The sequence below is a fragment of the Euwallacea fornicatus genome, chromosome 8 (genome assembly GCF_040115645.1).
Source record: "Euwallacea fornicatus isolate EFF26 chromosome 8, ASM4011564v1, whole genome shotgun sequence".
Classification (NCBI taxonomy): Eukaryota; Metazoa; Arthropoda; class Insecta; order Coleoptera; family Curculionidae; genus Euwallacea; species Euwallacea fornicatus.
In genome coordinates this window covers 3,487,163-3,509,106 of record NC_089548.1, presented here as the reverse complement: position 1 = coordinate 3,509,106, position 21,944 = coordinate 3,487,163, and the positions used below count along the sequence as shown (strand labels likewise).

Here is a 21,944-nt window from a genome sequence, read left to right as displayed (position 1 = left end):
ATTATAACTCGACCTTGTGTTGCGTCTAATGTCTGATCGTCTATATATTAAGTTAATTATTGTTGGCTTTAGCAAAATCCTTGAACTCTAGCAAAAATACATCTCTGGCTCTAAAGCGCTTGTGATTTTTGGTGTTTTGTGGGCCTTCAGACAAAATGCATCCCATAAGACATGAGGTCTTACCATAATAAATATTCGTTCGACGACTGTACTGATAACTCGACCGAGATGTCGATAATTGGTACGTATAATTAAAAGTAACATTTTTGTCAAATTTTAGCAAAATCAAATGAATCCCTTTATAGGAACTATAAAAAGAAATTAAACGCCAAACAAATGGGTGTCCCACTCTCGTTGACGAGCAGTTTATGTCCAATTTGAACAATTTGAAATTTTGTTGATGTGGTTCAAAAATAAATTACATATTACAATTGTACAATAATCAATATTGGACAATTTGAAAAACATATTTTGCAGTCATAAAATTTCTTTAATTTAACTGCCTAAAACTTCAATATGTCCTTCTCAATATTATTGGAGTATCAGCTAAACATGAAAAGTCATCCTGGATCTATCCACCTTGAGTGTCGGCATTTTTTTTACGATTCATTTTCGCACAGTGTGAATTTACAGATGCGAAACACTTCAAAAAGAATTTCGTAAATGTTTGGTGAATTGTTAGGCCAGCTTTGACGTTATTCTGATATGTACATTGCGTTCCTATACTATTTTTTAATTCAATAATAATAGACATAATCAAAACTGCAATTTTAACAATTTTATTGAGCGTTACAAAAGGTGCTGTAACTGTAGCGTAATTTTGACAAATTTAGAGTGCAATAGGGGGTTCGGTGAATTAAGAATTAGAATACCTAGTTTATAAGTTTTGGATGACGCGATGACGCTTTTTTACATTTGGCCGAAAATCGGCAAAAAAATATCGCAATCATTGGTTGGCAAGTTTTTAGCTTTTCTACTTCATCTGGCGCTTAATTTAATCAAAATCGAGTTTATCATACAGAACGTTATATTATTTCTTCTCTAAAAGAAAAACTCCCCTTTTGTGATATGTTATATTTGACTGGTTCTACTCTAGATCATCAGTATTCACTGTAATCACAAAAGTAACCTCCATAACAATAATCGTTTAAATAAGTTTCATTATTTTATTGAATTAAAATAATATATACAATAATTAATAAAAACAAGCTTCCCATAAAATAATAATCTACAGGGCCATAATGCGTGATAAGCCATTTAGTTTAATCAAAAGATGCTGAATTTAGAATCCAGCAGACGAAATTGAATATAATAGATAATAAAATATCCTTTATAAATCAATAATTTAATTAACACACTTTACACAAGTTTCGGTTTTTATAGTTCTGCGTTTCAACATGATTTCAGTAGTGCACAGAGATATAAGATTTCACCAAATTATTTATTGTTTAAAGGAAAACGGCCGCTTTTACAACAGAAGCATGAGAAGCTAACTGAGAGCACTGTTCATCTGGCAAAAGAGACCACCTTCTTTTTTACTAAATTGTGACGTGTCTGTGTACCGATAAGTCGTAAACATTTTAATGCATTGCACTTTACTATAGCTAAATATAGAGATTTGTCACTCGATTTCATTTAACTCTCTAAAGCAAGAAGCTATAAAAGTTAGGTGGTAATATAGTACCTACGAGTCCTCACGTATTATTTAAATTGGACAAACCTGACAGTGTTTTTTTTGTGAAACGTTTAAAACGGTCAGTTTATAAACTGTCACAAAAATTCGGCCAATCCAGAGCTGCCTACCTAGAACGTATTTAACACGAGGGCTTCTCAGTCAGAAATGAGAGCCATCCCGTGATCGCACCGAAATTTGCCCTCAAAATCGCGCACTTCTGCAGTCACAAGAGCTTAAAATTACTTTGACCATTCCAATTTCTAATAATTATTTATTATTTTATCGTTATTACTAAAGTAGACGTTTCAACTATTTTTAGATACATATTTTCTTGTATGTCATTAATTACTAATCTACACGAAGTTGGTTTTAGGATCTCGGATCTATGACTTCGAGACTTTGTTTTAGCAAATGCATATCTATAGCCTAGAGTAGAAAATATGTATCTAGTTTTGTCGATGGTCGCAATTCAACCGTAAAAAAAATAAAGGGACTTAGAATTTACAGTACACCAAACAAATAAAATTAGTAAGGTAGGGTCTTAAAATCCGCACTCCTTTCAATTTTTGTTTAAGCAGGCGAAATTCCGAATTTCGGGAAGGTTTCTGGACAGTATCTAAGATTCCGATATGAGCTAAAATTATTCAAAGACTAGAAAAGGAGGTAGGATCTTAAGGTTGCAAAACGCAGGCGTGTTTAACGAATGAGTGAGGAGGGTTTACGAAACAAATAGCTCCCTTCTCTGCTAAAACATAATTAAATGTGCGGATTATGATGTTCTCCCTTATAAATTTTTTCTTCTTTCGTGGGCTCAAGCATTGAAATCTTCAGCTGACATAAAACTACAAGAAATGGTAATTTTGCTCTGAATTCAACTATTTGGCCTATATGTCTATCTATTTGGGTTTACTATATGTCTAAATGTACAAATTCAAATCCTACAGTTATTACGTTTGTCAACTCCTTGAAGCTGTAATAAAACATTAATTAAAATTGCTTTAAACAACGCTCAAAATCTACAGTTTAAGGCGCTTGAGATGCTGAAGTCGTTACCAAAATATTTTAAGACTCATGCGAGTCGCATTTCCTGATACGACATAGAATGAAGATTCATTTTGAAACTGGTCGAGTTTTAATGAAGTTTGTGATTTGCGACATAATCGGAGTCAGTTAAAATTTCAAACTAATATCTCAAAAAAGAGTTAAAGTTTAAAAGAAATGAGTAGAACTTTTACGCCTTATGCAGGGTGGTCCATTCTTTGTAACGGAAATTTATTCACTTATACTACTCGAAAAATTTCCATATAAACTATGTTCCAAAAACTTCGTAACTTATATGCAAGCTGATAAACTTCCAAAGTTTTTAAGGCTTTATTTCATAGGTCCGTTTTGAGATATTAAGTTGAAATTTTATAACCACATTACTCTTTACAATTAAGACGCATCCTCACAACAATAATCGTGACCGTAGTAAGGCATGGACTGGTTCTATTGGCGCAAATCGAAGTTGTGTGCCATCAAACTCAAAATTTATTTACTGAATTCCTGTTTAGTAAGCTGATATAAATTCATACTTAATTATTCGACTTTTAAATCGACCGCCATTAGTTCAATTTCCGGTTAAAGTTCAGCTGTTATAAAGCCATTCGATATTTTAATGTTCACATAGTTTTATATCGTTTTAATAATCAATGTAGTAAAGAAAATAAATAAGGGAGAACTATTAAGATGCCCGGTATACGAGGGTTAATAAAAAAACAAAGATTTGTAGATGGTAAGATCAAATAAATTCTAACGACAATGTAGCGAACACTGGGGATGGAAGGATTTCGATTATGAACAATCGATTCGTAAATAAATGTAATTTTGACCCCTAAAATTTACCGATATTAGTTAACCTGGGCCAAAAATAATGGACGTAATTGGTCAGATGACTTAAGTTCCATCATCTGGATGAACGCATCACGAATGATAAAGACTGGAAAAGGTTTCAGCTAATGTGGAAAATTTATACACTGCTTTGATTTTAAACGGAGAACGAGTTTCGTCGTAAAGATAACTTATTCCACAATCAGCATATTCGCACTTCACGCTTCAAATCAATGAATAAACGTTGCAGCAAAGAACTTTATAAAATTTCTTCTGCCCGTTGCAAGCACCATATTGGACAACATTGTATCATTCCAGTCGCCATCATGGTTGTAAATCTGATGTTGATGTTGGTCAAGTTATCAAATTTATTGATATATTTTTATCAAACCTCGTATGTAGTATGAAAGATGAACAGATTATGAGGGTTAAATTAAAATGTTAAGGATGTTTTTCCCACGACCACTGAGCTTGCGTTTTGACGCCATACGACTCGTCCGATTATTTGTAACCATAGGCAATTTGCGACAAAACACTCAAACACGGTTTTTCTAGGTAATAGAAAGACAATATAAACCGGTAAAAGCCAAAATCTCCTGTAACCCTCAATTTATTGTGTATCGTGCTACCTGGTTACAATCAATACTCAGCTTAGGGACATCAAACTACTCCAAGAACGTTTCGCGAGTTCATGAGAATTTTGATTTTCATTTTTAGATTTTCTCACAGAACGACTTATTTGATTTATTTGAAATTATATATGTAAATATATAATAATTTTTAACAATTTTATGATGCTTCAATACAACTCAATTTGTTCGGGGATCCTTTATTAAAATGTAATTATCTATTACGTGCACTAATTATTGTACTTGCCCTTGCCGATTATTTTTACAGAAGTGCCATGATCATCTATTAACAATGAATTCTTTTTTGTGGAAAACTTTGAGGATTTATTTGTATCGAAACGCGCTTGGCGGTAGGTAACGTAAAAATAGTTATTTCCAAGCTAAAATGTCACATTGCGTGCTCCCCAAGTAATCCCGTTCCTTTCAATTTACCTAAAATATCCGCATTTATAGGTCGTGGGTGAAATATTTAATGGAAAACCCATATATAGAACCACAATGATATATGAGCCACAGTGCTTTGTATTCGTAAACCCAAAGTGTTCAAATATGCAGAGACTTTATACGAATATACTCTTTTTCTAAGATGCTTGGCTAAATTACGGTTCCCTAACAATTAGTAATTTCTAAGCGCCGAGGCCAATATTTCTTGGCCCACTTCGTACACTGGACACGACTGTCATACAATAAAATAAATATAAGTAAAAGTTCAGCATCACAATAAATACCAGCCTCGTCGACTAAACCATTTCTTCTAGGAACTGACCTAGACTACAGGCACGAAGAGAAAAGAAAACATGTAACTAAAATCAAATCGGTTTATGTTTAAAATCTCGGTTATTTAAAGATACCAACTACAAAGTTATACAATTTACCAGTTTTGTTTGCCGTAATATATGGTATCCATGTTGCAAACAACACACCTATTTTATACATACAAATTAATTAATAATGAACTAGTAGAGAAAAAAATGAGACTATGTACACTGAAATTTTATATAAGGGTCGTCCCGGCAACCGAGAGGCACGTGCAAGGTCAGTGAACGGAGCCCGGCTATCGGGACTCCACCACGTAATTGTCGCAAGTTGCTTTTTGGGGTATACAATCTATAGCAAGGAAACCCTGCCCGTTCTCGAGAAAGCGTGCACACCCTGATTTGCCCCAATCCCGATACGGATACAAACGGAAAAAATTATGCGCAAACACACACAGACACACTCCTCCAGGCGCATAGCAAACCTTAAGGAGACGCCTCCCCGCCCAATCATTCCGCCAACCGAGAAAACCCTGCCCATTTGACGCTGTTCTGTACACGCGCGCACGTAACAAAAACTAATTTTGCCCCGCCCGGAGCTAGGCTCCTCCCTCTCTCGTCGTTCGCGACAAGCCATTCTTCGTATTCTAGGCAACAGCTGATCCCGACGGATTCGGCACCGTCGAATTGTCGGCGTCGGGAGCGTGGCCTGATTGACTCCCGCCTCCGGCCGAATTACTGTCCTGTGTCGTCCCACCTTCCGCCTGGCCTTGATTTGACTGCATGCCACGCGGTATCAGAACGTTGTTCAGGGATGGTTGTATACTTAATTCTGCAAAGTGAGGAAATCGCATTTTAGTAAGTCTTTCACAAAAAAAACAACTGGTAGTCGCGTAAAAATCACACAAAGTCAAACTTCTAATGGGTTTAAACACTATTTCGTACTATTTATTATCATGCAACTCATTTTGAATGAATTGACAACTGAGTTATTACGCTCGATGCAACTTAATTTCATTTTTCAAATACCTGACAGTAGTCACTCATTTGCAGAAGCCAGGAATCGCAAAAATTTCAAACTATGAATGAACTGTAACACGACCTGGCTACCAACAGGGAACTTATTTGTTTTAATTCTTTTTTCCATTCAATTCAAATGTTCGTTTATATGGGAAAATCGGGTATTCCAAATAACAGTTCTTATATAGCTTTATTTCAAGAGTACTAAATACTTTAAGTGATCGGACTGAACGCACCCGACTCACAGCTGATGCCGGATGCTTGTTTAACAAACGTAATAATCATTCAAGTCATGGTCATCAACATGGTTCCAGTTTAGTACTTAATGACGTTTATATACTCCCAAATTGCTAGCTTTATAAGGTTTATCATAAATACTAGAGATCAAAATATGCTTATGTATGCACTAACTTAGTCATGTACGCACTTTCCATTTGCATATACTTTAAATTGCATGACACACTAACTAACAATATACAAAATATGTAAATCTTACTTACCTTGTTCGGTAAAATTAAACAGAGGAGGCAATTCGTTGCCATTAGGCAACCGAGTGCCTGGTTCCCTGAGTTCGTTGAAGAAGGCATGGGCGCATGCTTGCAACGGGCTGATGCGGGCTGAGGGGGTGTACTCTAAGAGGCGAGCCACCAATTCGATGGCCTCAGGAGGAGTCCTAGCGCGAAATACCTGGACAAGGAAAATCGCTGGAAAAATGTACCTTTGCCTGCAACTATATAGAGCTATCGACAAAAAACGTTCAGTGTATGATGAATATATGACGATAATTAATTATTTAAGATTGTCACTGCTCACTGCCACATTTGATTCATGGGGAATTCCAAAAATAAGTGTGAAAAAGCAAGTAATTCGAGGCACTTGACTATGACATTATCACTTGCAGAGTGCCTTGGAATACCTTATAGTATTTAGTTATAATGCGATTTTACCTTAGCCGTTTTCATTAACGTTTCTTGTTGAAGGCTCTTGATGATTAGTGTTAATTAATAATAAATTTTATTGAAACCAACAAAAAAGCTGTATAACGATCCATTTCGATTTTTATTAACTAACAAGACCGATGTTCTGCTATAGATGCGTTGATTAATGTGTTGAAGACGTAAACGAGCGAGTAAATTTCTAGATAAGTGTAGTTCCGCAAGACTTGCGGAGTTTTCGATTTTTTTTGTCACACTTAACATTACCCTATTAGCCATGTCACAACGCAGTAACACAAGTCTCATGCACTTTTCACCTGTCGGCAAGAAATTTGTAGGCTAAAAATTGGATCCACTCTACAGAGAAGAAATTTAATTGTACAGTTTATTAATTATTTTCTCAGTTACAGGGGCACGTGCCGGCATAGCTCAATTATAGGCAAACGCAAGAAGAATAAAAATTTAGAGGATTTCCTTAAATCAATCACCCTGTACAATGTATACAACATAAGTCATCCATCCTTATCTTGAAAACTGTAGACATACAGGGCGGTCCTACGGCAGTTGCATTGACTATGGAGCAACTACAAATAGGGAAAAAAACAACAAAATTTGATGACATACCCAAGTCGAAGGAGATAATTCACATAAAACATATTCACCATAACTTTCGAACGGTTTAATTTACTGCAAACAGGCTTTTAGGCTCTCCCACTAAGTTTTGCAAAGGAACCTAAATGTACATTATGACATTTTAGAAACCCTCAAGTCTTATTCTAATAATAATCGCATATCTTAAAATTTCTTATATTTATATTTTTAATTTCTTATATATTACATCTTTAATTTTTTATATCAACCTCGGAAAACATTTTAAATGTAGACGGCCGAATATAAAGGAAAAGACGTATTTGTGTGATACGCTCATCACATCGAAAGATCGAGCTGCACATAGTCTCGACTTAGTTTGAATTTATTTCAGATAACGAAGCAGACGACGACCCATTGGGGCTACCATCAGCATCCAATTCTCACCCTACATGTGAACGATTATTGAGAAAGACAAGCGCATACAAACTCATCACGTGACTTACTCGTATGCGCTGGTGTGCAGTAGAGCACCGCGGCATTGACATTGTCGTCAGCATGAGCTGGAACCATAAACAGAGACGCGATTACAGACCTTTTTGTTAGTTCTTTGCTTCAAATGTGGATGGTTATAGATGTTTAAGAGGGTTGCAGATTCATAACAGGCTATACGGCATAAGTCATACGGGGTGGCCAATTTTACAATGCACACTATTCAGATCTCGTCATTGCAAAAAATGTAATGTTGCTTCGATAACAAAAAGTTTAATATTTCGCTTCTTTTTACATCCACCTTCAGCATATGGAATGTATCTAACTGCTATGGCTCTTGAAATAGGAATTGGCAAAATGCCACTTTTTAATTTTTGACCGGAACGACGATCAAAAACGGTTAAATCCATGTACAAAATTAGGTTTCGTTTTGCACACAATTTCTTAATATTCAAACAATATCGGGCGCGTGTCTATACTTTTAACGATCCTCTAGTAGAGAGTACTATTCTTTGGGTTCATTGTGTTTAGAGGACAATATGAACGTTTCTTATGCTGTCGATTTTTGACAGGATATTTCTAGATTATCGGGATTCTACACTCTAATGATAATCAACTAAAATATTTCAATCAATCAATGAATCAAAAACTCTATTATCAAAATTTACTTGTCGCCAATATGCATGTTTACATTTATTTCTGAATATTTCCATCACCAGGACTTATTAGCTAATTAGAAGGTGGACCTTTAATACACTTTAAAATGACAAACTTTTTTTTTAATTTAATCAATTCTCTCTCCGCGAGATCCCAATGATATGCATTGCAAAAATGACTAAGTGAGAACTTTTAGCAGCATGTCTCAAGTTGTTAAAAAATTCCGCAATGCGATGGAAATCGCACACTTTTTCTCTTCAATGTAACTGCCATGAAAAAAAATTCATAAGAAATGTTTATAACTTGGAATCTATAAATTTTAAATTTTATAAAATATTAAAATTTCAACACACAGGAAACGACAACTTTTGAATAGATATATTCCTGTCAATTTTTAACTCTAAACTGAAAAAAGAACGCAAGCAATTGAACCTTTTGCCGTCCACACATTCATTGGCACATTAAAGAAAAAATAATATTTTATAGTTGTTATAAGTCATGTCTTCCTGAGAGTACCAATTCTAATAAAAAAAAAATGGATATGTTCATTTTTCTGACGTCCTGCGTTAACCAAACTATACATCCAACTTCAGCAACTTGGAGTGAGATGAGGATTACTCATTTTCAAACTAAAATTTAAACGAAAACCTAGTAAACTTACCATAAGTTAGGCGGAGCAAACGACATTGCTAAGTTAACTTTAGTAATTGGACATATATTGGCTATTTATGCTTATTCAAATGCCAATTCCTAACTTATTTAAAGGCATACATTCGCAACATCTCATAGAAATCGTTATTTCAAGAATGAAAAAAATGTAATGTACGAGTTTACACTTACCTGTTGCCAAGGGTGAGATTTGATTTGAGGAAATTTGAACTCTGTATAATTCGGGTTCATTTCCTTGATTTGGTCCTTAGTTGGCGTGCCGAGGACCTTAATGATTTCTACCAGCTGATCTACGCCTGAGTCGCCAGGAAAAATCGGCTGTCCGAGCAATAGTTCAGCAAGAACGCAGCCTGCTGACCATACGTCAATTTTCGTGGTGTAATCAATGGCTCCGAATATCAGTTCCGGAGCCCTAGAGCGTTCAAAATGTTTTTAGGATTTATTTTTCAATAGTTTTTAAAGAAACACACATTATTCCCAAGTTTATTCTTGTACATTTCATCCTACATCTACAAAATTTTTCAGGAAAATATTAGTTTTGCTCGTATGTAGAATTGCGAAGAAAATCTTATTGGGACAACTATAGGAGGATCCGAGCCGTAATAGGTGCGTACTTTATTCTAATCAATTTCTCAACGTTTCACGATAAAATTATTTAGAACGGTGCAGACAAAAACTCTGCGGGATACCGCATATCCGTCAATAAAAATTAAATTTTTAATCTCACCAATTGTGTAGTAGCCATGTCATTGAACAGTTTTAAGAAAAAAAAAATGAATGCCCCTGTTTTCTCCGAAAATAAAAATTATCACCTAAATAAAACATCCTGTATATCTCTAAAGGGGAACATTTAGAAAAAAATCGAACGTTGAATGTAAATGTGGCCAAAACAACACAATCCTTGCTCTGAAACGTCTCGTAGAATAGACATTCCATTTAATGGCCAATTCTACACCTATTCACACATCAATTATTCTGATTATTTTAATAATGGATCCCCTACCTGTAATACCGACTACAGATGTAAGAGACGTTAGGCTCGCCTTTGACCAAATGCTTGGCGCTACCGAAATCGCAGAGTTTGAGCACGCCGCTTTCCGGGTCAAGCAGCAGATTCTGAGGCTTAATGTCTCTGTGACAGATGCCCAATGAGTGGATGTATGCCAGAGATCGGAACAGCTGATACATGTACAACTAAAAAGCAAACATTATCATGGGACTTTGGGCAATGACCGCTTTGTATACCTTAATAAAGCTAATAGGTATAGTTTGTTTGGATTTGCTATAATGCCGGGCCACCTTATAAACAGTTTCGGGAATATATTCCAAAACCAGGTTCAGGTACACCTCATCTTTCTATAAGAAGAAAAATAAATTAACAAAATGGCCTAAGGAGCGAAGAAATAGAACTGACCTTATCCCCACTGGAATAGAAAAAGTATTTAAGTTTAACTATATTACAATGCTCTAACTTCCGCATGATCTGAAGCTCTCGATTCTAAAAATCATAATGTAGTATCTTATCTTATAATAGGACTCATAAATTCAAACCTTAAATCTCTTGTCTTGCAGTACTTTCTTGATGGCGACTAGTTCACTGGTTTCACATAATTTTGCTTGATAGACAACACCAAAACTGCCGTTACCGATTACTTTGGTATCAGTATAGCTGACTTCTTGGGGTCGATCAGGGCCTTGGCCAGGCGTTGCTACCACAGTCGTCACCTTACTGCCATCTTTGCCTGATCGGTCACCAAAAGAAAAGAAAATTGAATAATTAGAAAATCACATCATTCACGTTTTCACCTGGCCAAAAACCGTTCAACTTAACCAATAAGTTGGGTAATACGGCAATCCCAAAAAAAACATTTTTGATTGCATTCATTAACATTATACTGCGGCTCGTTTAAAACATTATAAATCTGCTATAATGAAACCAATTTGGAATATTTACAGGAATTGAACCAATTCAAAATTATTCACAGATACTACGTTTACATCAAGCTTGCGTGAGAATACCCAATGGTCGTGTTTATAAATGATTAAAGTGTAATTATCTGCGCTACACTCTTGGCGGTTGCGATGGTTCTGGAGGTACCAAATGGAGAACTGCAGTTGGTTCCCAGTGAAACAAACGATTTACCAGTCATGAAAGAATCGCATGCTCGCTTATCTACATAATATGAAAATGTGATTTGTTAACACATTGCTGGCTGCGTTTCTGCCGTTCGCGAGTGTTAAATTAATTAGGAACGAACGAATAAATGAACTCCATCAAAAGGGCTTACAAATTAGAGCCACTGCAAGTAAGCTGTAGTTATCAATTAAAATGCCATCAAACGTGTCTGGCGATAAGGCGAATGTGAAGCAATAACCATACCGTTACTGCAACTACGATATTTTTTTCAATCGTTTAATGAAAAGAACACGAGTGTACGGTTAAAGGAAGAAGAAACTAGTACTTCACAAAATCAATTACTTCTTCCTAAAGAAATAAACTTAGTCAATACTATTTTTGATAAAGCACGCCAGCCTCTCGAGTTATCAACGAACTATCAGCTGATGATCGGAACCAAGACGCATTAAACTAATTTATGGTCGGGGAATTATGTAACTTCGACTGATTGACACTACCTGATTTAACTTTGGAAGTGAAAATACAGTTCTCCGCGTTTTCTTCGTCTAACATTTCTCTGTGACCTCTACGGCTCTCCTTTAGAGCCATCCCCGCCATTCCGGACGATTCGAACCTACTCCAGCAATAATTTTTACATATAAAAAAAAACCGGACTATACTCAGTTGATGCGTGACACTGCGAACTGCTAGATTTGACATAGCTTCAGTTACTATCTTCGATAGGTATTAATTAAAAGTAAATTATACGACGAGCAGGAAAGACTGTGCTAAGTGGTTATTTTTTGCAACCTGTATAAAATTTTAATACGAGTAAAAATGAGCCCTCGTGCTGCGGTCGTGGACTGGAGACAATGACGTTTTGTGACCCAATTGAGCTGCTCATTTCCAAATGCATCGAAATGCGAAATAGTTCAATACTTCGTCGATGGTCCGTTTTGGCATGTAATCCAAAGACGTAGTTTAAGTTTTCAATTTCTCCAGGTATGCTCGAAGTTGCATTTGTTTTGATGGGAAACCCTGTATATTTTTTACATACAGAATGCTTGAAACTGTCTTTACTCTTAGGCGTTAAGGTAGCATCTTATGTGCGTGTAGATAATATTGCACCTAAAGGCCTCCGGAAAAAAAAATTTATTTACCGCCTCAAAACTTCAATATATCAAGATTCAGAAGAAGCAGTCAATGTGCATTTGTTTTGCCTCATGCCTGTGGATATCGCAACGAAGGCATGAGGAATTGGCTTGTTTCTTCATCTTCGCGCATGCAACTATTAGGAAAGAAAACTAAAAGGAAAATCCAGAGTTTTCGATAGTACTTTCATGCCCAACATATCATATTCGCCAACAAGGCAATATCCTGACAGTCGCGGGACAAGGAGTTTGGGTATTAACAAGTTTACTTAACGTACACAAAATCGATCATTAAACAACCCCATTAATGCAAGTTTTTCGGCGCGTCGTAACCGACTTCCGTCCATTTTTAAAGTAAACTTTTCAATGCAATGGACTTCTGAATGTTGTATCTGTCCCTGGTTGAAAAGTGAGATTTTGCAGTTTATCTATTTTGGTTGCCACGAAACGGCATCAACCACATCAAAAACTCGATTTTAAGAATGGACGTCATGCACTTGACCAATCACTCCTATATATAGTACGTGATTTTCAATCTCGGTCCGAACTGTTGGGCTAAATAAAGCGACTTCGAAATTTAAAGTGGAAATATTTATTGTTTTATTAGTTTTGAGTTTTTTGCAGTAAAACCAACATGTATTTTTTAGTAACACGTATATTTAGCAGTAATTAATAATGCCAACTTTATTAATGCGCCCACTCCGCTCGCTCGTGAAAGAGTCTCTATTATTGAGCGCCTTTATTAATAAACTCGTTTGTTAAATAACTATTTTCCCGACTATTGAGAACATCGTGATCGTTGTGAATATTAATAACGCCAAGAAAGTTAAACCAAACAGTCTGATTACATTTGATTGATGCCACAACACTAGACCCTGTCACTTAAGTTTACTGAACGAAAGAACCAAACCATAAATTGAATCAATTAGAGGTGACATGGTAGGAAGCTGACATATGAATTTATTTTAAAACCAAAACGTACATGTTTTTCTTTCAATATCCCACTTCTTCTGCAGCTTTCTAAAGCAACAAAAAATATGATCGATACGGTACTGTTCGTTTTCTTCGTTAGCATCTTTATCTTTAAAAGAACCAATCTCGAGGGTAGTTTTTTTTTGTTTTTCACACAAGTTCTCGATATTCAAGCCATACTTGAAGCTTCGTGACTTGCGCCGCCTCCTCTCGTCGCACTCGTCTGGTAAATCTGGATTGTTGGCCACTTTAGCCAGAAACTTAATGTCCGCACTCGTTATAGACATTCTGTCGTCTATTTGACCGATTTCCAAAGTACTAAACCGAACGTTGACACGGTCGATAAGAACATTGTCAGGTTTATTTCGCCGCACTGACACTCACTTTTATAAGAAATCGGCTATACTAATGATATACCTGGATACGGCACTGAAAAATGACTAAAATAAGTATATCATTCGGGTTTCTAAGGAGGAGGAAAAGATGGGACTGACGAGGTCATAACTTGGGAGGTCGATTAATGTTCCCCGCTATGTAACCTTGCGAGGTAAATATATTTAATACCAATTCAGTTGTTAGGTAAATCTAGATTATTTGCAGCTAGATATTGAAGAGGAATTAACGTTAGCGAAATATTAAGAAGGCAGCTTAAGTAACGTACAAACCAGTTGCCAAATAAAGTTCTATGAAACTCTAGCAGTAAGGCATCCCTGCCCGCCATTATCGTCATTATACGTTAACGAGGTATTCTCCTATCAACAATTCTTTATAGTTGACTTTATAGATCTCGTTATTAGCTGTGGGATTACCATTCCCATTGTATTTGATTTTTTTTTTGGGTATGACGATGAATATGAGGACAAATCAAGGTATATGCAAAATCTGACTTAAAGCTTGATTCCGGTCTGTCCTGTAATAACCTGGCTAATAATTTCGGAGGGAACATAAGGTATGTGATGAGCGTAAGAATTTTGCTTAAAACGATAAAGACCCGTCTTCCATTCGTTGAATGAGTACTCAATACATTGTTAACACAGCGGATTAATTTAACATAAAATTTCAACATATTTATAGATAAACTTATTTTCGGTAGTGCTATCGCTAGGCTATGTGTAAAAATTAAAGTTTCAATTCCTCGTCAATTCCGCACTTGTAGTGTAATCACGAATGATACGTACGGTTTTTCAAAACTGACTTTTTAAACTTAAACAATGCGAGTCCAAATCGAAACAAAGCACGTTAAAATGCAGGTATCGAAAATTCTCAAATAAATTATTCAATGTCACAATTACAAAATCAATAAAAGCACGCGCTAAAGTTAGCAAAAAAAGGAAGTTGTTAATTATAGTGTGTCTGCATAATTTACTTAACTAACATTTGGGTACCCATATCAGAATACATCGAACAGTAAATAAACTAGAATGAGCTATAAAAGTAACAGTTAGATATTTGTAAACCTGTAAGTAATTTTTGTGATTAACTTTCAGCATGACGTGCGTGCCGTATCTGTTGACATATTACATACGTAAAGGGAATAAGTGAATACATACATCGAGGTGTAACGCCGATTCAGAATTGATCGCATTTTTGCGGTCCCATTTCTCATTTGACGTTCGCCCTTGCGAATTGCGGAAAAACGATTCGAAAAACGAGATTCGAGGCAAATAAATATCTAATGGTTAACAAATAAAAAATATTAAGTCGGATTAAATTTGGCTTTCCATAAGAATATGACTTTTATCGAAACGATTTAATTTTACGATAGTAATAACAACAAGTCGTGTATTTCTTTCAGTCTTGCAAAGTTGATCTTGGCCTTATTCCTGCATAGACCTTGATCTTGCATTTACGCATCTTTCGTCGGTCTTCCATTTTGTGTGAAACCGAGACTTGTTTGCTCATCGCGGCGTAACTTTGACAGGCCAATAATTTTAGGTCAAAGGTACTGGCCGTACACTGAATTATTCAACTAAGTCCACTGTGAAGAATCTACACTCTCAAAAGTTTATGTCAAGTTGGGACTTATTTTGGATGGGAAACCGCTATCCACCACACGATTTCCGTAAAATAACAACAAAATTTCAAGAGCACCCACACTCTTATCGTTAACTACCCATTTAGAAATGAAATTAATTTGAGGACTGCAATGTAGGTGCACCTACCTACTACACGTGCTCCTAATTATAATAAACGACACATGAGGCAAAATATCTATCCAACATACCTACCGCCTATGCTACCACTAATCAAATTTTCTATTGGTAAACTTAGGGCACAATTAGCACTAAAGAATAAACCTAATGACAACATCGGGCTAAATCTAGTGACTTTAGATGTCAATATTCAAAAAAGACATTCATATTGGGAAGAGACAAAACTCGAGAATTTAAATAGCCACTACCCTGATGACAATATTTTCAAATCAAATGTATGAAACTCAATAAACGAAAAGTTATACTGAACCAAATAAAAGCCATAAAATAATCAACAAACCTTGCTGATAAACTGAAAATTGCAATAGGAAGGATTCTATTCTCAGCAATGTACAAAAACACATTCAGATAAAATTAAAAACATTTTCATTGATATGTCATTGAAATTCAAAATTGTGCTGAATATCTAAATCTCTGAAAACTAAAATAAACTAAGTACGCAAGTAAGAATTTGAAATATGTCTAAGTATATCGTAATTGGACAGTGGTTCGTGTTATAAAATCAATATACCTACTTGTAAATACTCAATTTCTTATAATTGAAATTTAAAAACTAAATTAAAAAGTTTGCTCTCCCATTGTCTGAAGTAATTCATCGTAATGTCGTCTACTATAATTACTTAACCGATGTTTACAAGGGAAGGATTGACAAAGTGCAGAACAGGTGTATTTTATTTGATTTTGATACCTGCGTGTATCATTATATAACACCTGCATATAATAAAGAAAAATCTGAAGTTCAATCTTGCAGTGAAACTACAATTTATAATGTTTGCACAAATTTTTTTTATGAATAAACTTCCACTATATATTCACAGTTTAGAACTAGAATCCATTTATAGAAGCTTGTATTGAAAAATCTTGTAAGGTTTGATATTCCACAATGTAAATTAACTAATTAAAAAAAAAACTTTTCTTATAAGACTTTATTAATAAGTGTTCTAAATTCACAGGTTTATTTTCAAATAGCCTCCTACTCTAGAATTTTAAAATTTTACTCCAATAATAATTTTCTATTAAAAATGTAAGTCTTATATTACTGCCTTTTTCAGGCAGGATGTATACACAATACACATTATCAATCACAGGACTTATGACCCCATCCAATCCATAAAAAGTAAGCGCGTAATTTTACTAAACAGTGTCCTCTCAAACCGGATGGTTTTCAAAGTAAAATGTATTTCCAATTACGTGCCAACATATGATTTACATTCTTTCTTACCAATGTTAGTTTCAGAATAAAGTGGTTATCTTATATTTCATCACAGAGACGTCTACAAGAAACTTTCTTAATATACTTTTTTCAATTGAACTGCATCATCTCTCTTAATGCATATTGTTTCAATGCTTGAATGTGGAAACTATAGTATTACATAATTGAGAAGTAGTGCGATGATATTCCAGGGATGATAAAATTTCTTCATCTTCCCTGCACTAGTCCTTTTCTCTTTCTTAGTTTCCTCAATCTTTAATCTTTTTTACAACACCAGTGTATTTCAATTTTGCATACAGCCTCTGATATGAGTTATAAAGTGAACAATTCATTCAGTTAAAGTTAATGGTTTCTCAGGTCAGTATGGCAATTGTTTACGACTAATTTTAGAATCACAACATCAGTATAGCATAGGACTTAGCAGGAAGCTAATGAAGGTGTATTCTTTCTGATATTTGAGGAAAAAATATACAGAACCATACTTCATTCTCAGTGTGGCACGTTCACACCTCACAGGGGCCACAAACACTTTTAAAGTAAAAAATTCTGTAAAAAGATGTGATAAATACTTCATATGGGGATTTTTTTTTAAATCTTTGTTGTCTTAATTCAACTTGCACAGTTAAACAAGCCATATTTTATTAGCGATCAACTAAAAAATGTCAATGGAGACACAATAGCAACGACAGTGAAAGAATATGACAACAATTACTAATGTTTCCAATTCCATAACTGTTGCTTTTTTTGCCCGTATAGTAGCGACATTCTCCAAAAAGCTTTGGAAAAATAAGACAAAGACAGAATAGCACTTGCTAGTTTAGTGAAGCTGAGGTACAAGATAAAAGTTACAATACTACAAAAACTGTAATCTTTTTACTTGTCTTTCCTTGTTTCTGGTGAAATATGATAATCTTAAATCAGCTTCAAAAAAAAGTTTTTATAAAACTATCAGTTAAATTTCTAGAAAATTAAACTAATTAAGACCTAAGTGGGTACTGTTTTGGGTGAAGAAATAAGCATTTATTTCATTTTTTTACTTCACCTCTTAAGTTCTAAAGTAAGGAACAATCCCAAGGCAATATAAAGGCCACTGCTCTAATGGTCATCAATTGGGAGTGGCCTACTTAAAAATTAGAGCATAAAATGTTCATGCATCATTTAGTATTTTTAGCATAAGTAAATAAACCAAAATTTTAAAAGGGATTCATGTTTGCAATGATTTGATGAGATGGGCATGGAATTATGTCACAGGTTGAGGATTCCTCAAAAAGGCCAATGGATTTTCAGCAGGTTGAAAATTAGGGGTGGAAGGTTGGACAGGTGGAGAGCTCAGATAATCGTGATTTTCTGAGGGAGAAAGGATGCCCAAAGGGGTTGTTATGAAAAGTGAGTTTCATATTTTTCGATCCTACGTGGACATAAAAAAATCAAGTGTTGGAGGACACAAATGAACTTGGTCGAATTTTGACAGGAGCGGCCATGTTGGTGCGCACAGGCAGGAGATAACTGGAGACGTAACTTCCGAGGGTACTTACTGCTGATTTTCATGCCTCCCAGAGGGGGATTTAACGGCTGCTTGTTGCCCTCAGCAAAGGAAGTCGTTCTTGGTCGCCCACTCATGCTTTCTAGTCACTAAAGTCCTAAGCCCATACACCTATCACATTTCCTTTTGCACCACTTTATTGAGATGTTTCGGCCTCCCGGGCAGTAGTATTGGCGCAGTACAACTCGTTACACGGAAATATAACCCGAACAATTCATTTCATAGCTAAAATTTTCTTTTTTTAAACCATTTTTCACTGAGATCAGGCTTCACCTTCTCATTAAATTCTCGATGTTCAGACATTGACCTGATCGGGCATTTCCGCTACCAATCACGGCGTTTACGTCTACGACGAATTTTACCGAACCACACATCGATACTTTTTATCCCATGTATAGTGGCGCCATCGTTTACGAAGTTTAATAACATACTAAGAACGAGAACACTGTAAAAATTACAATTTTGATTTTAAAAGAAAATTGTATATATTTTTAAATATAACTTTTAAAAATAAATTGGAAGTATCAATTTTCACCAGAAACTGATTTGCCGTGACCCAAAAATAACTATAATATACCTTGATGTAAAACAACCCTTCACATGCATATGCCGTTTATTGTATATTGTTCTTAGACAGTCTCTAGTTGCTTTAAACTAACTATGAATAAGGTAATCAGGCCAGGGCAACTCATTATCATATATAAATTGGCATCGCTCATTTAAATTTACTTCAATGTTCCTTTCCAAATTGATTTTTTGACGTCATAGCTTTAGTGAACTTAGGAAGAAAATGCATTCATTCAAGTCATATATATCCATACATTTTATATTTGACATCACTAGATGTTTCATCTCTTCAAAAATTAATAGTTTACAATTACATAACTTAGTAGACGCCTTCAATTGAGGCACCTCAAAGTAAAAAAAATGCATTTAATAGGTATTTATAAAATATATGCTGAAAAAAAATGCGCATTGTTTTTAATTGTTTCACAGATGACCGATGCTACATACCTCATGACGCGTTATGATAACCAACAAAGTATAATTTGAAGATATTGTAATTACCGTCACATGTCACCAGTATCAAAAAAACGTCCGAAACGTCATTATCATGTGCCAAAATATTTGCAACATTTTGAAATCTCAGCGGTTTATCATTAATTTTAATCAATGCTACAAATTTACTACCAATTATTCGAATATATCTTTTAAGGGTGCCATGGCTAATTTAGAAGAAGCCAAAAAACGGGCAGCCTACCAGGCAGTGGACAATCATGTCGAAAACGGGAACATTGTAGGCATTGGTAGCGGTTCTACAGTGATATATGCCGTTGAAAGACTAGCACACAGGATTCAAGCGGAGAAACTAACCATTTCGTGTATTCCTACATCGTTCCAAGCAAGAGAGTTAGTGATAAAGCATAAATTGACTTTAACCAACTTGGACATCAATCCTAAACTCAATGTATGCATAGATGGAGCTGATGAAGTGGATTCTAATCTTAACTTAATCAAAGGTGGCGGAGGGTGTTTGTTACAAGAGAAAATTGTTGCCAGTTGTGCTGATAAACTAATTATTATTGCTGATTATACCAAAAATAGCTGCAAATTAGGTTAGTTAGGTAGTTCCCTGATTAACATATTTTTGCAAATATTGTAATGTTATTTTAGGTGATCAGTATAAAAAGGGTATTCCCATAGAGGTAGCCCCCATGGCATATGTGCCTATAAAATATGTTTTGGAATCAAAATACAAAGGTCAATTAGTACTCAGGATGGCAGTGAATAAGGCTGGGCCAGTGGTAACTGACAATGGAAATTTTATATTAGATTGGAAAGATTTTGATCAAAATTTGCCATGGGAGCAAGTTAACATTGAAATACTGCAAATTCCAGGAGTGATAGATACAGGGTTATTTATTAAAATGGCTGACAAGGCATATTTTGGTATGAATGATGGAACAGTAACAGTTCAAGAACGTTAAAATATGAAGGTGAACATTAATGATATGCTGTTAGAGGTAATAAGAGATTTAGTGTAAGGTAAAAGTAAATGAATCCTTTCTATGACAAATAATTGTGTTTTCCACTAATGAATTTAAAGACAAGGTAGGTATTTAGAACCACTACATCCAAGCATTGGTAACCCTATCTGGAAAATAATTTCTAAGAAAACACAAAACTATCCAATATTTTGTCTATTTTTGTATTAGTAGGGTAAAGTTGTGCAAACTCCATCTTTCCAGACTAAAAGGATGAAATGGGTTTGGTTTGGTAACTGCTTGTTTTAAAACATTTTTGTATGTAAAATACATATATTCATAAAAACTATTAGGTTTATGCAAGATATTTTTATTGTGAAAATTATAAATTAAAAACAGGAACTGTAAAAAAATGCATTATCAAAAATAATAATTTATAAATGACACACAAATCATTTACAAATTGCTCTCTGTCATAACAGAGTGATAAACCCTCAAACTGAAAGCCTGTAGCTTATAAACTAGGATCATTCATGACTAGATAAAATTAAAAGAGAAGACACACATTTAGTTAATAAAGACTGGTTTTCTTCATGATCCTCAAAAACTCTTCTTGACTAATTTCTCCATCACCATCTCTGTCAGCTTCGTCTATCATTTCTTGCAATTCCTCATCGGTGAGATTCTCCCCCAATTCCTTTGCCACTCTTTTCAAATTCTTGAAGCTGATTTTCCCTGTTTCATCGTCATCAAACAACCTAAAACATACTTTTACTAGTTGCATTAACAAATTCTCAATGCAATATTTACCTGAAGGCTTTGAGGATCTCTTCTCTTGAATCTTTTTCAGCCATCTTTAATGACATTAATTCCAAGAAGTCTTCATAAGATATTTTGCCTGTGCCTGCCTTATCTATGTCTGCAATCATTTTTTTTATTTCTTCCTATAAGGAACTAACATTTTTCAAAAACTATGAATGAGTATTTTAGAGAGACTGACCTTCTTTGGCTCAAATCCCAATGCCCGGATAGCTACTTTCAGATCTTTTGCATCAATTCGTCCACAACCTTGAGAGTCAAACAAATCAAATGCTTCTTTAATATCATTTTTTTGGTCCTCACTGAGTTCGAACTTGGGGCCCGATTTTTTCCTTGGAGGTGCTGAGGTCTTTTTCAGCGCCCCAGTTTGACTCTGACTTTGGGCCTGTTAGTAATGATTTGATAACATTAAAAAATAAATGTTCAACAAATTTTCTTTATTTACCATTATTGATGATATTTACTGATTACGGTTGGTAATATGTATCTAGTACTTAATGTTTGTGTTCTTTATTCTTTAACTAAAGAAATGCCAAAAAACGGCTAAAGATTGTTTGCTCCGGTTTCTAAATTTTATTTTATTTGTTGGAAATATGTTTGTATTTTCGATAGTGTTTTTGTTGGATCGATTGAGTGTCAACAG

At 35.0% G+C, this 21,944-nt stretch overlaps 3 protein-coding genes across 4 annotated transcripts; 1 reads left to right on the top strand and 2 right to left on the bottom strand.

Annotated features, from left to right (window-relative positions):
• Positions 1-1,152: 1,152 nt before the first annotated feature.
• Positions 1,153-18,821, bottom strand: LOC136340767 (glycogen synthase kinase-3 beta-like). 2 transcript variants are annotated; one of them, XM_066285094.1, is made up of 8 exons: positions 18,490-18,821; positions 10,841-11,031; positions 10,704-10,787; positions 10,535-10,645; positions 10,293-10,483; positions 9,461-9,701; positions 6,449-6,635; positions 1,153-5,760 (listed from the first exon to the last, which is right to left on the bottom strand). In XM_066285094.1, the coding sequence occupies exons 1-8, from the start codon at positions 18,572-18,574 to the stop codon at positions 5,576-5,578; spliced, it is 1,275 nt and encodes a 424-aa protein (XP_066141191.1). In that variant the 5' UTR covers positions 18,575-18,821; the 3' UTR covers positions 1,153-5,575. The 2 variants fall into 2 exon arrangements, with proteins under 2 accessions (XP_066141191.1, XP_066141190.1); XM_066285093.1 differs by lacking the exon at positions 18,490-18,821 and adding an exon at positions 13,539-13,941.
• Positions 18,822-19,588: 767 nt separating this feature from the next.
• Rpi (Ribose-5-phosphate isomerase) lies at positions 19,589-21,061 on the top strand. Its single transcript, XM_066285044.1, has 2 exons — positions 19,589-20,113; positions 20,172-21,061. The coding sequence occupies exons 1-2, from the start codon at positions 19,612-19,614 to the stop codon at positions 20,483-20,485; spliced, it is 816 nt and encodes a 271-aa protein (XP_066141141.1). The 5' UTR covers positions 19,589-19,611; the 3' UTR covers positions 20,486-21,061.
• Positions 20,900-21,922, bottom strand: LOC136340746 (uncharacterized). Its single transcript, XM_066285059.1, has 4 exons — positions 21,747-21,922; positions 21,483-21,686; positions 21,293-21,426; positions 20,900-21,240 (listed from the first exon to the last, which is right to left on the bottom strand). Exons 1-4 carry the CDS (start codon positions 21,747-21,749, stop codon positions 21,054-21,056), a joined length of 528 nt encoding a protein of 175 aa, XP_066141156.1. The 5' UTR covers positions 21,750-21,922; the 3' UTR covers positions 20,900-21,053.
• Positions 21,923-21,944: the final 22 nt, after the last annotated feature.

Bases quoted from the DNA above. Each gene is read 5' to 3' on its own strand.
- LOC136340746 (XM_066285059.1), bottom strand. The intron at 21,427-21,482 runs GTCAGTCTCTCT...AGTTCCTTATAG, and splicing joins TGGGATTTGAGCCAAAGAAG to GAAGAAATAAAAAAAATGAT. The intron at 21,241-21,292 runs GTAAATATTGCA...AGTATGTTTTAG, and splicing joins GAGATCCTCAAAGCCTTCAG to GTTGTTTGATGACGATGAAA.
- LOC136340767 (XM_066285093.1), bottom strand. From the start codon at position 13,815: ATGTCTATAACGAGTGCGGACATTAAGTTTCTGGCTAAAGTGGCCAAC. The intron at 11,032-13,538 runs GTACGTTTTGGT...GTGACCGATCAG, and splicing joins GGATATTGAAAGAAAAACAT to GCAAAGATGGCAGTAAGGTG. The intron at 10,484-10,534 runs GTATACAAAGCG...TTTGCTTTTTAG, and splicing joins TACCTATTAGCTTTATTAAG to TTGTACATGTATCAGCTGTT.
- Rpi (XM_066285044.1), top strand. From the start codon at position 19,612: ATGTGCCAAAATATTTGCAACATTTTGAAATCTCAGCGGTTTATCATT. The intron at 20,114-20,171 runs GTTAGTTAGGTA...ATGTTATTTTAG, and splicing joins CAAAAATAGCTGCAAATTAG to GTGATCAGTATAAAAAGGGT.